The 17,697-nt window shown below is 39.8% G+C and overlaps 1 protein-coding gene across 2 annotated transcripts in view; it reads left to right on the forward strand.

Moving 5' to 3' along the window:
- Positions 1-17,361, forward strand: part of gpc1b (glypican 1b) — a 70,557-nt gene extending 53,196 nt beyond the window's left edge. For both annotated transcript variants that reach the window (XM_020922404.2, XM_020922396.2), the window contains exons 5-11: positions 74-237; positions 9,663-9,828; positions 9,935-10,065; positions 11,664-11,792; positions 11,978-12,111; positions 14,125-14,300; positions 15,396-17,361. In XM_020922404.2, the coding sequence (XP_020778063.1) occupies positions 74-237; positions 9,663-9,828; positions 9,935-10,065; positions 11,664-11,792; positions 11,978-12,111; positions 14,125-14,300; positions 15,396-15,610 (1,115 nt within the window). In that variant the 3' untranslated portion in view covers positions 15,611-17,361. The remainder of the gene's footprint in view (positions 1-73; positions 238-9,662; positions 9,829-9,934; positions 10,066-11,663; positions 11,793-11,977; positions 12,112-14,124; positions 14,301-15,395) is intronic.
- Positions 17,362-17,697: the final 336 nt, after the last annotated feature.

The following is a 17,697-nucleotide window of genomic DNA, read 5'->3' on the forward strand; positions in this document are numbered from 1 at the left end:
TATAAGATTATACTAGTGCTAATTATGAAAAAACATAGAAACCAATTGACTTTAATGTTAAACTTAATTGTAGGGGAGGACTACCTGGAGTGCGTGTCCAAGCAGATGGACACGTTACGGCCCTTTGGAGACACTCCCCGTGAGATGAAGCTCAAAGTCACTCGGACGTTTGTGGCATCGCGTTCGTTTGTCCAGGGGCTGATGACCAGTGGAGAGGTGGTGCGCAGGGTGTCACAGGTAAGGGCTCAAATATGACTGGGGACAGGGGGAGACTGACAGTCTGTACATTCTGGAAAAGTCCAGAATGGCCGTATGACTGTGGGACAGAGTCGGGCTGCCACTGCGCCCCTCCCCCCATCCTCAATTGTCTTTCCGTGGGTCGACTTGAGTGGAATGCTCCCGCATTAGAGCATTAGAAATTCTGAGAAAAACTGGCTTCAGTAGGATTTAACAATTTAACAGAACAGTTGTTAAGAATAACATGGAATTCTTGTTTAAACTGCAGTGGTGTAGGCAGGTTTTATTCATATTACTGCTATATTTTCTTGTTTACACAAGACATGATTTTACTTCTTGCAGCTTTTGTATCTGCCAATTGCAATCCTTCAAACTGTTATTAATCTCACTGCCTTTATTGATCCTAATCTTCTCTTCCATTTATAACAGACAAATCTGACTTTCAGTATTACTTCCATGAACATGACAGACATCCAAATTTAAGTTGTAAATGTCAGAAATTGAGTACCATGTTGATTAAAAAGCCCCAAGTTGATCAATGACAATTACTTTTAATTGTGAATTCCTGAGCCTCAATTAGTTAAAAATGTTAGTTACACTGCCCTAAGTCCATCTCATGTCAGCATCAAGAGAAAGTCACTACACAATTAACATACACATCTTAACAGATGTGGTGTGTCTGAAAATGACTGCCTATTGAACTATACAGATAGCGATGTTAACTAATTCCTCTCTCCTCAGTCGTCCCATTACTCCATATGACAGCACATGCACATGCACACTCACACTCCGGTCCTATAACTATGACAAATGCATGTCGGTACAGATGAGTGGCTCCATAAAGCACGGCCCAGGGATCTGCCAATCAGCTCCTGTGACCACATAATGTCAGGTGCACTCTGAAGAACGTCTGTGTGCGCCGCGGGGAGGGTTAATGCATCCCCCAAGAAATAGTCCCCTCGGAGCAGCAGACAGGAGCCAGGTTACGATCCCTGCCGCATCACAGAGAAATCATGCTAGTGAGGTAGCACGCATCGACAAAAACTCTCCATACTCATCCATGAACTCTTGAGAGAAAACTTTTTATATATTTATTTATATATTTTGTGTGTGCATATATATATATGTGTGTATATATGTATATATATATGTATGTATGTATGTATGTATGTATGTATATATATATATATATATATATATTATGTGTATATATGTGTATATATGTATGTATATATGTGTATGTATGTATATATGTATATATATATGTATATATTATGTATATATATGTGTATATGTATGTATATATATGTATGTATATAGTATGTATATATGTATGTATATATATATGTATATATGTATGTATATGTATATGTATGTATATATATATATATTGATAGAATAAATCGTCTTTTAAATGGAACCTACCTGAATGACTGATACTGGGGGATTATATATATGTGTGTGTGTGTGTGTGTGTATATATATGTATATATATATATATATATATATATATATATACATACATATACACACACACACACACACACACACACACACACATATATATAATCCCCCCAGTCATTCAGTCATTCAGGTAGGTTCCATTTCAAAAGACGATTTCATTCTATCAACAGGACAAAAGTAAATAGGGGTGCCAGCCACATGCTTGCTTCTATTCAGATATTAATGCCTGGAATGCTCCACAGTAGGGCATTACATATATCTGTCATTAAATGCATCCGTTTCATTAGGAGTGTCTTTACTACTCAAAAGTAGCTTGAAATACCTATTCTTAGAGTTTGTCTCGCCACAGATCTGGCCAGTAAATTGACCTGGTATGACCGCCTGCTTTCTCCAGGGAGATTAATGCTGTACTGTGGAACATTTGAGGCAATCTTCATAGAAACAAGCAGTTGGCGGACCCTGCTGAGAACTTACACCATGTACCTTTAACACAAACAAATCCATAACCTAAAATATTAATAAAAACAAAAACAGTGTGAGCGAAGACTTCAAAACCAAAACTCAAACCGCTTTAGACAAAAACAAACCAAAACTATTCCGCTGCTCTACCACTGCCTCTACCCCACCACTGACCCTTCCCAGCATCCCCTCAGCCCCCTGCTGCATTCTACACCATCCACTCTTTCTACAGTTTGATCGCTGGCATGCTTGGCTCTTTCCTCATTGCCAAAATCACACACAAGTCACCAGCCCAGTACTTGGCACTCGAAAAGCAGTCTTGTTTAAATATGCCACTTGTCCTTTGTCCCCCAGTATATACACAAGCATACACACAAGTACACACAGCCTAGACGACTGGGCAGGTCACGTGGCCACCAGCCCTGCATGCAGTTTAGTATACTTTGGTTCATATTGGAGAGGGCAGAGGGCACTCCCATAGAGCATGTATCTGTGCTATTCTGCATCTAATAACATGAAAAATTAGTAATTGCACAAATTATGTTAACACTCTATTTTGGGATCCGCTTGTTAACATCTAACTGTTGATTTGTATAAAGTGGTTCATTTGGTGTTTAATATTTCCTAATAAAATGAATGCATGTTAGTATTAGGTTAGGAATTATTGTACATGACTTATGGTAATAAAGCTGTTAAGGGCTAGTACCACAAGTAGTTTTTTTATTTATTTTATTTATTGTTGACCCTTTCCATGTACAAAAAAGTCCAGACTGAGTTTATAGCCTTGACGGTGTAAAATAATACTTTAAAGATGCACTGTGCAACATTTTTAGTGGAGGTTCGGCCACCTGTTTGTCTCCATGGAAATACTTTGTCTATATATACTATAACTTTGTCTAGAATGTTCCACAGTATAGATTAAACCTGTCACCTATCTGTCACAAGGAAGTCAAGCAGGTTACAGCATTACACTGCATTACAATTCAGATCTGTGGAGAGTCGCCTCTATTCACAGAAGGAACTATTGTATTTTTGAGCAATAGAAATCAAAATAAATGGATATGTTCAGTGTCTTACTATGGAACATTCCAGGTAAAGCAATAACATCTCCATGGAGACAAGTAGGTAGCGAACCCTCCACAAGAAAAATTTACCTTTATAATTTGTTACAACTTTGTACTGAATAAATTTTCCCGGTGCGTCTCTGACAAACCCTCCCGTCATCTGATACCTCTCCCATGGAGTTTTAAGGACACAGACAAATGCTACAAGTTTAGCCAGCTGAAATATTGCAAGGTCAGACCATGTTTTAAACGTTAAAAAAGCATGACAAAGTAGGCGGTGGAGATGTCTGCGCACAAGGCCACATGTTGGGTTTGAGAGATGGATCAATGCTCGCTGTGATGGATGCGAGTGGTACTGGCCGAGCTCGCAGACTGCATCAAGATGAGGGAGAAGAAGGCCTCCAAAGATGTGCCTCTGCCTGCAGCAAGGTCCCAGGGTGCAGGATCAGAAAACATGAGGAGTACAGTGGATACAGCTGATGACAGTTCAATTACAGGCAAGTGAGCAGCTAAAGGAGTTGGAGATGCTCTGTGGAATGCCCATTAAAGACTGCTGGCAGAAATTAACAAGATTGTCTGTAAGATAAGTGGAGTGAATGTATATATATAGCAAAACAAACAGTAAAAGAAAAGTAATGGATGATTTATGATGGTGCATAGTGGTAGAAAGTAAAGATCTAAGATTGGACTGAAAAATGTAAGTGAATCTTTGTGCATGTTTTTCAATGTATTTGTTTTGCTATGAGAAAAACAAATAATGACATGGTATAGAACATTCCTAGCCTCATTCATCAGCTGGTTTCATTTCATTAAAACCATCTGACCTCGCAGTATTAGAATTCGTTCACTGGACAGTAGGCGGGTACTTTTTTCAATTTAATCAATCACTGCTATTTGGTTGTGATGTATGTAATGCGCCGGTAATGGAGCTAAGCTTTTCCCAAATCCCATAAGAAGAAGGGCAATAACGTCTTTCCTCTTGGTAAAATTCACCAAACTGGTGCCCGGACTCACACTTCCGGGGTTCTTGCAAACAGTTTAGTGTATTCCAATTCCTGACCTAGTCACTGGAGAGAAATGAAATTGAGCGGAGGCACTAGGTGGCGCCAGCCTGGCTAGAACATTCCATTCAAATTTCCATGGAGACAAGCAGGTGGCTGGACCCTCACCAGAAAACATGCTTCTTTAAAGCCCCATTCACACTAGTATGTATTAGAATCCGATGGAAAACAGCTCCAGAGATGGAACAATCTGGTGCCGCCTCAGTACGGATCTGATCCGGCACTGTGTGGACACCTGAAAACGCTGATGTAGGTCTATGCACTGTGAAGTAGCTAATTCACCGCCAAAACGCTAAGAGGCTAGCATATATTCATATATATGGTCTATGCGTATGACCTTTAGGTGTATAATCTCTGAAAAGTTTAACATGAACCATCTCCAGTGCAATAGAAGCACAGATCAGACCACATATATTGCACTGAGTTGTGTCCTCTACACAATAGCGAGCTGTTTTGAGCACTCTTTTTATGCAAATTAGCCAGTTTTGTTTCTGTAAAATGCAAAAATATATGCTATGTAGATAAGGAACGATTGCGGACACAGAAATGACGATGTGTGGACGCAAATTGTTTCTGATACAGTGATACACCGATTCGTTTCAGTGTAAACGGGGTCTAAGTTACACATTTACCTGAATTGAATTTTGAGGGAAATTTTCCATTAAGCATTCATTTTTTTATTATGGCAAAGTACACAAATAATGTTTAAAAAATTCTTCCCTTGTGAAAACATGTCTGGTTTATATAAATTGTAAAAATCTCACCCAGATGAAATTGCAAACAAATGACATTATGTAAGAACATGCTTTACAATGTTGTATGTGTTTTATGTATTGTAACACTGCAAATGTGTTACTATAGCAGAGATTCTGAAAACAAAAAAGTACAGGTTTTTGTATTAAATCCATACATTTTCTAACAGCAGCCACATTATAGCGTGGCTATGTGAATACTGGAGCTTTACAGAATGAAATCCCGGCACAGCAAACACACTTATTATGTTGAAGTGTTATAGACTTTGACCAACTGTTCTGCTTTATATTCATAACTGGGGTGTCTGCCCTTAGCAGTGTCCTTTGCTTATGCAGATTAAAATGCCAGAGATAGGAACAAATGCAGGAGTGACAGAACGCTGGGAAATTAAAACTCTGGAAGAATAACTATCTTCTCATCGTCCTTTGGATTTTTTGTGTGCAAAGAATTTTTCATGGGATTGTGGAGGTCCGTCCTGGGCTGCCCTCGAAATGGTGTGAATGTGGTACAAATTAAAAGCTTCCACCATAAATGTATCTGATTCCTTCATTGATTTTTTTCCGCTGTAAAGAGACAAACCAAACCTATTTTTAGACTCCTAGCTTTTAGATGGCTGACACGCTATTGAACTGCTCCCATAAAAAGAAGAAATAATGGCACACATCATTAAATTGGGATGGGGTGAGAAGGTCCAAATTCAGTATTGTAATGACTTGCAAATTACAATGACAATTTTCTGGAATATTTGAATGTTTTGAAGATAAGAACAAATCTGAGTATTGGGTATATTGTTAATGAAAAAGCAACAACACAAGTAACACAACAAGTAACATTTCACATTTGTCAGACACTTAAACTTCTTCTTGGGTCTGGGTCTTCGGGCTGCATTTGAAAGCACCTTTACTATAGGCACCAGTGCTTTTTATCAAGACTTTACCAAGTGCTATTCGTTTTTTTCCTAGTCTTAAAATCCGTCTCTTTCCAGTAGTTGCTGTCATGCCCTTAACTCTCTCCTCTCTCCTCCCTGCGGACAGCTTTATTCCCAGTGGAGGGGGAGTGGGGAAGTAGGCCACGTGCCACATGCATAACTGGCTCTGGAGGCGAAGAGTCTGGATCAGCTGGCGGCCGAACACAGGGGGAGAGGTCGACCATATATCCTTACTAATTAGAGGGGAGACAGCGGGAAAGACCAAACCCAAAGATACAGGGCTAACCAGAGCTTAGCATTTCTGAGGTTATGTCGAAAATCAAATGTTGCATGGTAACAAGTGAATCAAGAATCACAAATGTACATTTCATCAACTCTTGACCCAATGTCTGTCTGTTATATAAGCAGCACTTTGTGACAAAATGTTTGACAATTACATCCAGACAGTGTAGTGGTCTGACTAATGATTGCAAACCTGAAAAAGTATCCAATCCATTGCTTTGTATGTTTGGAGATGAGATGAGAGTGGGTTGGTTATATGGAAGCTCACCGGGATTCTTTAACCATCTGATAAATCAGTTCTAAAGCTGTGCTCGTGCCCACAGATTGATGCATAATGATGTGCCAAAAGTTTTGTGAGAGCCAGAAACAAGTTGGTCAGTGGAAGCTTTAAACTCTTCCAATCTTTTTATCTTTTTATCATTTGAAAATTGTGTACCTCAGCTTTAAAGATTTAAAGTAGGCATGGGGTGATACAGAAATTTGTTGTCTCCATTATCGCATATCAACAACAATGTTCTAGAAGAAAACCACATGGATAAGTATATTTTTTCAGCACATTCTGGCGATAAAATGGTGATTCTCAAGATTATATAAAATGCATGAACGATTATTGTCTCCCCGTTTTTTTATCACGATGAATTATATTGTTTATTTTCTACTTCAAAATCAAATATATCAAATTTGGATCCTAAGAGCAGGATAATCTGGCAGTAGTGGAAGGATTTTGTTAAGTAAAAGTACAGATACTGGAGTAAAAAAAACAACAACTCAGAAGTATCACATGATAAATCTCTTAAACCTTTTAAAAAGTAAACTTATTTTGTACAGATTTTGAGATCTAATGAAGCTTCAAATGTAGTGATTTTAATAATGATTTGTATTTATTATTGTTGAACAGAAACAACTGAATTGTTTTTTCCTCAGTTTCCGCAGTTTTTATTTGTGTTTTTTGTTTGCTCAGACTAAGTGTTAATGTGTGTTAAAAACAAACCCTCAGCCTTTTCAGTAGGTCTCAGACAATAATACAAAAAACTAACTTTTCAGACAAATTCAAAAATATAGAGGAGTAGAAAGTACAGATACCTGAAAAAGTATCCACTTTAAAATGTACTTAAGTAAAGTACAGATATCTAAAATGTATTCTAAGTACATTACTTAACTTTGTTACATTCCACCACTATCTACAGGAGGAATTGATCTTAAGGAAGTGAGGAAGTGCATCATTTCGTACTTGCACAACTGCGTATTTCTCTGTCAAGGACACAACTGTGCAGGACTGATGATCCAATGACAACTTAATCAGCTAATAATGAAAATGATGATTAGTTGTCAGCCGAGGTCAATGAGTCCTATTACAGTCTCATTTGAAGAAGCCCCTCCCCGCGCTCTCCCGGCCTCACCACAACTCCAAGGTTACAGAGGAAGTTGTCAGCATCCGCCCCCAATTAGCTTCGCCTGGCAGTGTTTGATGTCACGATCCCCGCGTTAATACTGTACTGCTGATGTAACCTCAGCGTAAGATTAATACAGCTCTCTTCATAACTAGAGTTTGATTAGGAACACAGCCCAACCCCCTTCTGCTCTGTGGATCATCCTCATAGATTTGTGGACTTCTCCCTCTTCACAAAAATGTGGCCTGGGTCTGAGTCATGTTGGGCTAATGAGCAACAGGCTAATGGAGGGCGGAGACACACTCTGACTCATCCCACTTTGGAGATTGTTTGACGCTGATCCGCCTCGTCATATCCCACTGAGAGTCAGTTTTTAATGATCATGTGCAGTTAACACTACAAAGCCCGCCGCTGGCAACAGTGGGATGTTTAATGATCTGTTAATATGTCGTTATTTAATACAATTAGCACATAGCAGAGGCAGGAGATGTATCAGGGGGAAAAAAATGACATTGCAATTGTTGTTTTGTAAAGTTAGAATATTGAGTACAAGGTTCATAATAAAAACTAATCAGTGCAGTGTAATCTTCCAGACCGCAAATTAGAAGACAGAGACTGTTCTATTCAAAAAGCCTGATTAAATAACGGAAGGAATGGTGGTATCTGGCATAACCGTGCTGAGTCGATATGCAAATCATTGTATAATCATGAATTTAACTGTGATAACCTGAGAAACGTCCCCAAAAACGTGTCACCGTGACGACTTCTGTCAAGTGTTCTATAGTGTCCCTGTGATTCCTATTCTTATCCTGTTTCAGTGTAGATTATAGTAAATCTGATCTGAGCAACAGACTTTTCTGTTGGAAGAGCAGTTTCCAGGAAAAGCATCAGGCTGGCCCAGATGTCAGCTCGGAGCACTTTTGTATGCGTAGCTGGGCCTCTTCCACACATACACACACACATACACGAGCACACACTTCCTCCTGGTTCTGTATGCAGAGCCCAACTCTCCGGTGAACAGAGCTTACTGGTATTAACCCAGTTTCACTTTTCACGCACGAAGGCCTGTTCCTAGGGGAGCAGCCTTGTGGGATGGGAGAATCGGAGGAGGCAGGAAGGAGGATGCGGCGAGGAGGAATACTTGTAGCCCATGAATGTCTGGGGCCTTTTCATCTCTTGGGAGACCAAAAGCAAATTCTCTCAAACTGGTTACCGCAGCAACTGTACAGAATAAAAGTCCATGGGAAGGAGAGAAGTTTAAAAAAAGGTCACTCTGGGAAATGACCTCCCACTACTTTAAGTCTGTCACTTTGTAGACATGTACATGGTTATACACTCCTAGAACTGAGGAAATTGGACATTTCAACATGCTTCAATCACTCTTTCCCTTATCATGTAACAGTGTGGCTAAAATTAGAAGTGTGACTATTAGCTTATGGATGTTATAGACTTGCCTGTTAACATTTTAAACTTGATTTTCATACTGTGGAAATACTTCAGTACTTGATATCTGTACTTGTGCAAATGATGTGTTTTAGTGTCTTTTAGTATCTGGGTGTTGTTTTCTGTGACAATAAAAGATCAATTGTCAAATGTTTTTGCACAGCGACTAACAATGTCCTCTATTGGCTCTCCTGCCATTTTAATGATACCTTTTCACCTTTTAACTTCTCCCTCTTACAAAGAGGAAGGAAGCACAGGCACACATCTCAGTTCTGTTCTTTATCTCCTCAGTTCCTTTATTCCTCAGTTGTAAATTCTACCCACTGAGGTTTAAGGGCAACATAGGAGAGAGATGGATTATTTCTGATTGGCTCTCTTCCCATTGTAAGCACACGATTTACAACTATGGCAAAAGGAAAGGCAAGGAAACTGAATTAGCCCTGATGACCAGCTTCAGATTTCACACTGAACATAAATTGCCTTAACGAGTTTGCATTATGATGACATTAGACTTTTAGAATTTTTATTTAGGCAGGTGTTGGCGGTCGTTGATGTATGGTTACTTCCTGCTTGTGTCCAGGTGCAGCTGAGCCAGGAATGCATGCGGGCCATGATGAAGATGACGTACTGCCCCCACTGTCGCGGCATGGCCTCTGCTCGCCCCTGTGCCAACTATTGCGCCAACGTCATGAAGGGTTGCCTCGCCAACCAGGCTGACCTCAACTCCGAGTGGAGGCATCTGGCAGGTGGGCACCTCAGCAGCATATGGAGCTAAGCACACTGTTAATTTAGTAACTGGAATGAGCCCAGTGATATGTTACTAAACTCTCACTTGCAATCTGTGTTTTGCAGACACACTAATACAAGTGGCCAATCGCTTTGAAGGGCCGACCGGAGTGGATGTGGTTGTCCTGTCTCTGCCTTTTCGCATTTCAGAAGCCATGTACACCATGATGGACAATATCGAAAACATTAACAGCAAGGTACAAGAATCCCACAATATGATCTGCTCACATCATGCACGAGTACTCTCCTTTTTGCTTGATCTTAATAATGTTGAATAGATGAATAGTTGAATAGTCATTCTGAATGAAATATGAAAAATAAATCTTAAGGTCATGCAACGGTTAGGAGTATAACAGCATAGGGGCATAGAAGGCTACATTTCACACAGTAACAGCTGTGCAATGCATTGACTCTCTCCCTCAGTTAAGTTAAACCTTTAAACCTGATTCTATTTCTGTATGTGCCTCAACAAATATATCTAGGCTGATTTGGAACATGCCTGTGCAAACACCTAATTGAAAAAGTAACACATCAGCTCCCCTGTTTTAAGTCCAAACTAGTGAATGTGAGACCTGGGTGTGCTGCAGCTCCTCTTCACTACCTAATGTGTTTGAGCTACGCTTTTATGTGGGCCTTAAAAGCCACTGCAGCACTAAAGTCTGACTGATGTTTGGTGAGGGTGGGAAACAGTTGAGATTGGATGGATAGGAAACAAAGGCGCTTCTGTGCCGCGCTACTGTGAGCCATACCATGGACTGGCACCACGACCTTTGACCCTATTCAATACGGTAATCACTGCAGCTTTGGTCAATGCTATCATTACTGCTACTCATCTCTAGTCAGCCGATGTCTGCTTCTCAGCTGGTACAGGACAAATGGACAATCATTTTCTGTGTGGGAATGTCTGTTCAGTTATATGGGTACATATTTACATGGCTGCTGTATATTCGTTTTCACCTAAAAATATTAATTAAATGAATCAACTGATGATTCTCAGTATTTGTATTATGTCATGAAAATGTTTTTAACAACCAAGCATGAATTTGTAATAACAATATATTTTAGTAAATTAGACTGGATTAAACACCTTTTTACAATAATGAGTGAAAAACGAATTCTGTTCTGTAACATAGTGACTCCTCCCTTTTGAGCCATATGTTCATTTTCACTTTGATTGCGAGCACCAACCTCTTAGCTTCTGTACGCACTTTAACCTATTCTGAACCGCTGTGCTTTAGAGAAATGACTGCAGGCTAAAGACAGGATTAGTTTGCGGTTGCGTCCGAAGGCTCAGATGTTGATGCTGCCGTAAACAGGCCAGATTGCATGACAGATTGACTGCAGTTTTCGAGCGTATTCCTGAGCTCTGTTTATAAAACGTTAAGGCCAATGGGGACACGTAGTTCTTTCTAAAAGTGTGATTCATTCGCTCGCTGTTCTGTGCCATTCACTCCCGGGTTATGTAAATTTCTCTCATAACTTGTCCCAGTTGGTTAGCAGATAAAGTTTGGCCAAAATGTTCAAAGTTTTCTTGCAAAAGCACAGATGAAAGTAAATTGGAAGCAGGGAATTGGTATATGAGTTATTGTCACTTATCCAAAGACGTGATGTTAAAACTGCACATAAATGGAAATATGCAATATGTATATGGTGTTTCCCCTCTTCAGTTGAGCTGTATGTTGAATATTGCACACATAACAAGCAGGCTAATGACAGGGTCAAAAACAAGACTAAATGGTTTGGCACCATTTTTATTCTAATGAAGATGCATGAGTCTTGTTCCTTGTCCCTGTAGTTGTTCCAGAAATGTGGTGACCTGCGGACAGGGGGCAGCAGCGGCACAGGAGCAGAGGAGGAGGTGAAGAGAGCCAGGATCACCGTGGAGGACAGCCTGGGCCCCAGCTCCAGCACACTCAGTGTCTTGGTCAGTTCTCTGACTGCTTTTCATGCCCTTTGTATCATTTGTTAGGTTCACTTTTAGGCAGCTTTTTACTCCAACAACTGCATAGCCAGAGATTAGTTATTTTTATGAATAAAAATGTAGACAATATTGGGTGCTTGTTGACCCCTGTTGAAAGGCTGAGCTGATGTGCAGATGTTGTGTTGTAGGTGTCAGATGTGATAGTGAGGCTGAGGAACATGCAGCCGTACTGGGTGACTCTGCCCACTGTCCTGTGCAGTGACCGTATCGCCACGGGAACAGGAGCAGAGGATAAGTGCTGGAACGGCATGAGCCGAGCCAGGTACTACTCACCAACAGCTATGCACTGAGGAATCTGAACCATAAAACATAATGGTTATTATCGTAACACAGTACTTTTGCAAAATGAAAATATTTTCCAATTAAATTAAAATACCTCAAACACCACTAAAAAACTAAACATTCATACTTTTTACATTCATACTGAACAAGTTTTGTGTGCAAGATTGAAATGATTCAAGTTCTGTTTCAGAGAACTGGACATTATTATATGGCTATGAGTGCTAACATAGTTTAACTAGGGGTGTCAAATTATCGCGTTAATTGCGATTAATTAATTACAGTCATATTTAGCGCGTTATGTTTTTTAATCCCGTTAATCTCATTTTTAATCTCTAACTTTACTGTTTCTTTATGCCAGTTGCTTTATTATAAAATCTGTTTTTATAACACATAAAAACAGATTTGGGACAACAACACACACACACACACACACAAAAAAAACACATTTATAACATTTTTTATTTCGGTAATTCCACTCATTGCCGGAAACCCACACAAAACGTGCGCAGTAAGAGCGATGCAAACGTCATGTTAACATTGGCGGCGTCATTCGCACAATGGACGAGGTGGAAGAGCCAGTAGAACAGAGGCAGCAGTGCACAGGTAAAAACACATTCGTGTCTTAGAAATTATTCTCCCGACGTGAAATATGAAAGAAAATAACAAATATAAAATCGCCTACAACTTAAATGTCACTGGTGAAAACAACCTGCATAGGCTCATGATGTCTGCACTACTGTCCTATAGTGACCTGCCACATGAGGGGACACACACACAAACACACACAAACACACACACAAACAAACACACACCTTCATCATCGTCATTAACCTGAGAATGCGCGGACCACGTTTCCTTCCGTAGTTACTGCGCGGACACCACTGTCCTCTCGTGTGTTTTCTCGCGTACGCTCCGTAAACCGCGCTTCCTCCTGTGCGCCTCTAAACCAGAACTAACACCAAAACTAAAACCGGAACTAACCCAGTCCAGGACTAAACCAGAACTAACACCAGAACTAAAACCAGGTCTAAACCAGGACTAAACCAGAACTAAAACCAGAACTAAAACCAGGTCTGTATCCAGGTCTATACCAGGACTAAACGAGAACTAACACCAGAACTAAAACCAGAACTAAAACCAGGTCTAAACCAGGACTAAACGAGAACTAACACCAGAACTAAAACCAGAACTAAAACCAGGACTAAACCAGGACTAAACCAGGAACTAAACCAGAGACTAAACCAGAACTAAAACCAGGTCTAAACTAAACCAGGACTAAACCAGAACTAACACCAGAACTAAAACCAGGATTAACCCATTCCAGGACTAAACCAGCTAGGACTAAAGTAGGACTAAAGCAGGTCTAAACCAGGACTAAAACAAGGACTAAAACCAGTGATCTCATATATAAAGCATTTCTCTATCAATAATATTTTTAATATGGTTAAGGAAAGACTGGACTTTTTATTGTCTTTAAGTAGACAAAAGTTATTATGTTCAGATTTCCTCGTCTTTGCTACTTTACAGCAAACAGTTTCTTATTCATGGAGACTTGGGCTCAACAACCAATTTGGAGAGATTTGTTAAACAATAAATGACTTTATAAAGGCACTTTTTTTTGTTCTATATCAGTCTTTTGATCTGCCACAATAATGCAATAATGAATTTAAATGAAAATACCTCAAATTGAAGGCTTTTCTCAGCAATTTTTAGGTGAGATTAAAAAGAGATTAATTAGATTAATTAATTACAGATCATAATTAATTAATCTCTCAATTTTTTTAATCGCATGACAGCAATAAGTTTAACATAACATTTTAAAGGAATACTTTAAAATCCAGCTTTTTATAACACTGATTTCAGTTCACTCAAATGCGCATAGTTACAATCATAATGAATCCCCAAGTGACCAAACACATGCATCTATTTACATATCAAAAGTCTAACTCATGGACATGGAAAAGAAATTTAATAATATTCTTTTGTGTGTCAGATACCTTCCTGAAGTGATGGGCGACGGCCTGGCCAGCCAAATCAACAACCCCGAGGTGGAGATGGACATCACCAAACCAGACATGGTTATCCGGCAGCAGATCATGCAGCTCAAGATCATGACGCACAGGCTCAAGAATGCCCTTAACGGGAATGACGTGGACTTCCAGGACACCAGTGAGTGCCTCCACCACAGACCTCTATACTTTAAAGACCTCAAACTTTATCAAAGCCCTACTACATACTTTAAAGGTCTGGATTAAAGCAGATAAACAAGTCAGCAGCTCATTCCGTAAGCGAAAAGGCATCCAAAATGAGATTACATTTGAAAGGCACTGAGCATAAATTAGAGACTCAATTTGAATTATTCTGTTTGTGCATCATGGGAAATGATTCATAGGAACAAAATTAGTGGGTGCAGCATGTAGACCCTTGCTGCCTTGTTTGGTAAATACTCTAAATCTTTCAACACTTCAGCCTCCACAAAGTTCTCCTGTAAATTGTACAAGAGTTTGTTTCTCTTGTTTGGATCAAGCTTGTCTATACTTAAGTAGGTGGTGAGTTCTAAAATGTAACACCTTTACATATGTCCTCAACACAGAAAATTCCATCTAAAATGCAGAGGCAAAACACACACGGAACACTTTTTTTTTCTTTTTGTATGTAACAAAGTAAATATGTGACCATTTATTTGTATTACTCTAACAAATGATTGTGCGATTTAGATGTTTTTGGGCTTTTTAAGGAATTACCGCTACATATCTGTCCAACCAGGAAGTCAAATTATAGACTTCACCAGAATTGTAAAACTATACAAAGAAACTAGATAAGATTTTTAGCAAACTCTTGAAATTAGTAGTCTAACCTGTCATGTGGTTTAAGTAACATCAACAGTATTCGAGTGTTGAATCATACATATTTTTACTGGGGTTGGACAAGACGGAATTTCCAAGACAAGAATTTGGCATAAATTTATAATGACTAAATTGTGTAGTTCAGTTCAGAATATTGTCCCTTACCATTTTTGATTTATTTTTACACTTTTCTAGCACTTTTTGGAACAGCAGCTTCCCAAAAAGTAAAAGGTTAACTTGCCGGCATTTCGACCTTTTCTGTACAAACCAAAGGCTAAGACATAGGGGAACAAATCTCTTGAGATAATTTTCCTCCTTTGTGAACAATTTTGTGGCAATTTAATCTCGCGAGATCGTGTCCCGTCCCAAATTTTTACATATTCTTTAAAATTTAACCATAACCCATTTTCTCTCACAGGTGACGATGGCAGCGGATCGGGGAGCGGCATGTGCGCCGACGAGCTGTGTTCCCGGGGTCCGCGCCGAGACACGCCCATCGCCACCCAGCCCAAGCACTACCCCAACCCCCCAGAGGACGGACGGGCTGTGAAGGCCTCAGCCCACTGTACCCTTCCCTCTCTGTCCCCCGTCCTCCTCCTCGCACTGCTCACAATGCTACTGCTGCGGCGATAATGGACTGGAAAGCGCTCCGAACTGGGACTAAGTACGGAACACGGGCGCGGGAGGGGGAGGAGTCTGAGAGGGGGAAGGGGAGGAGTCTGAGAGGAAGGAGGAGGAGTCTGAGAGGAAGGGGGAGGAGTCTGAGAGGGGAGGGAGGAGGAGATGCCAAAAAACGGAACAAGAAGAAAAGAACTGCTTCAAGGATAAAATGGATGAACTTGGAAGAAATAGAATTCTTCAGACTTTCTCTTGCTTTGATTTATTTTTTTTCCATTAGAGCTGGTCTTTTTCACATTGTATACCATTTACCGGTGTTTGGGCTCTTTCAGAATATATTTGTACTAAAAGATTGTAACGTGTTTCTGACGGTACGTTGGTGTTGACGCCATGAGAAAAGAACAATTTGAAAAGATGCAACCGCCTTTGTATCGGCCACTCCTTTATAACAGCACTTTCAGTAAATCAAGCCATCTGACATTTCTGACAAACTGCAAAAGAAGGTTTTATTTAGGTACATTTATTCTACATATTTGTTCATAGAGTTCGAGTTTTGCAAATATAACATTTTAAAGTTACAGTTTCTAAAATGTGTAGCACAGATTCAACAATTTTGTTATGTAGCACTTTTTTTCAGTAGTAAATCTTTTCCAACATTGTTCTGATAGTTCTGTGAAACATGCAGGTTACCCATCTCACCTCACGCTTAGTTTGCGTTGCATACTTTGGCTCAGAAAATGGCTCACATCCAAATCTCTGGTATTTTTGCAAAACATCTTCAGGACACCATGATTTAAACTGCATGCACGGATGAGAAGAAACTGTTTTGAGTAAACAAATTTGATGTTTGTTTTTTTTATTGAAATATATTGACTTGGGAGTACAGCAGTGTGTGTATATGGAGAAATATGACTGTAGGAATTGTAAGTGAGCATTGTGAATCTTGTTTGAGTGGCAAAAGAAATGTACTGGACTGATTTAAAATACAGAAAGAAGGAATGTATAGTTTTGAATGGAGGATCTGCTTTAATGCAACAGTGAACTGATATTAGGGATATACATGAAAACTCTTCATCAGGATACTTCAAATTCACTCTGCAGATGGTTTGACACAGCTCATCTCAGCTTGTCATTTTAAACGTATGTTGTCAGAACATTATTAGAAAACCCTTTTATTTTCCAAGTGCTTTAGTCGTGTGTTTTTCTCATCCTTGCTTTGAAACTCGACTTGCCTGTGACTGCCTTTGCCACTTTGTAAATGTGTGATCATTTCTGGGAGATTCGAAAGTTTGTCGATGGACTCTGCAATGGCGACATTCCATTTTTTTCCAGTGCGCGGCCCGTGACGTCATCCGATGAAATTTGCACAGCTCCTCCTTCTCTCCTGTCCTGTCCATGTGTCCCCCCCTCCTTCCCCTGAATACAAACTGCACTTTTACCAGGTCTGCACAGAGACACCACTGGTCCTGAGCTTCCACAGGCCACTATGGGCTGCTGTGGATGCAGACACTGTACATAAATGGCACGTGTGGGCCACTTGAGCCACACCTTAAATGGGAGAATGCCAATTCATGAGGAAAAAGAAAACTTTGATTAGTTTTTTGGGGTTTTTTTGTTTTTGTTTTATTGCTTTTATTTTGTTCAGAAATCTATCAAGAGTTTGTGCTTAACAGTGACAATAGATGCCAGAAAGGTTCAAAATACAAAAATGTCTCATTTGCTGTTGTACCTGAATTCTTGTGTCAATTATATACATTTTAAGATTTTCAAGATGTCTGTCATCATTCAGTTTGTTTGGGAGAAGGAGATTAACCGGTTCCCAGAGTTCATTGGGTTTGTAACTAAAGAAAAGCTAGTGGTTTCGTTTGTCCCAGTGGCTTCCCAGAATGCATTGGGGCAGACTGCCACCTAAAAAGGGCTGGACGCTCTAGTGATGATGTCAGAGGGACAGCTGCTTTTTGGTGTTGCCACTTTGAGCCATTCTGCCACATGTTTGGAGCGCAGTACACTGTGCTCTTTGTGTGAGGAAAAGACAAATTAGAACACAGATTATTGTGAAATCAACTATTCATACTTAATTATTACAGATCACTGTTTTCACC

The sequence above is a fragment of the Boleophthalmus pectinirostris genome, unplaced genomic scaffold (genome assembly GCF_026225935.1).
Source record: "Boleophthalmus pectinirostris isolate CB_2022bp ecotype Guang Dong unplaced genomic scaffold, ASM2622593v1 HiC_scaffold_16, whole genome shotgun sequence".
Classification (NCBI taxonomy): Eukaryota; Metazoa; Chordata; class Actinopteri; order Gobiiformes; family Gobiidae; genus Boleophthalmus; species Boleophthalmus pectinirostris.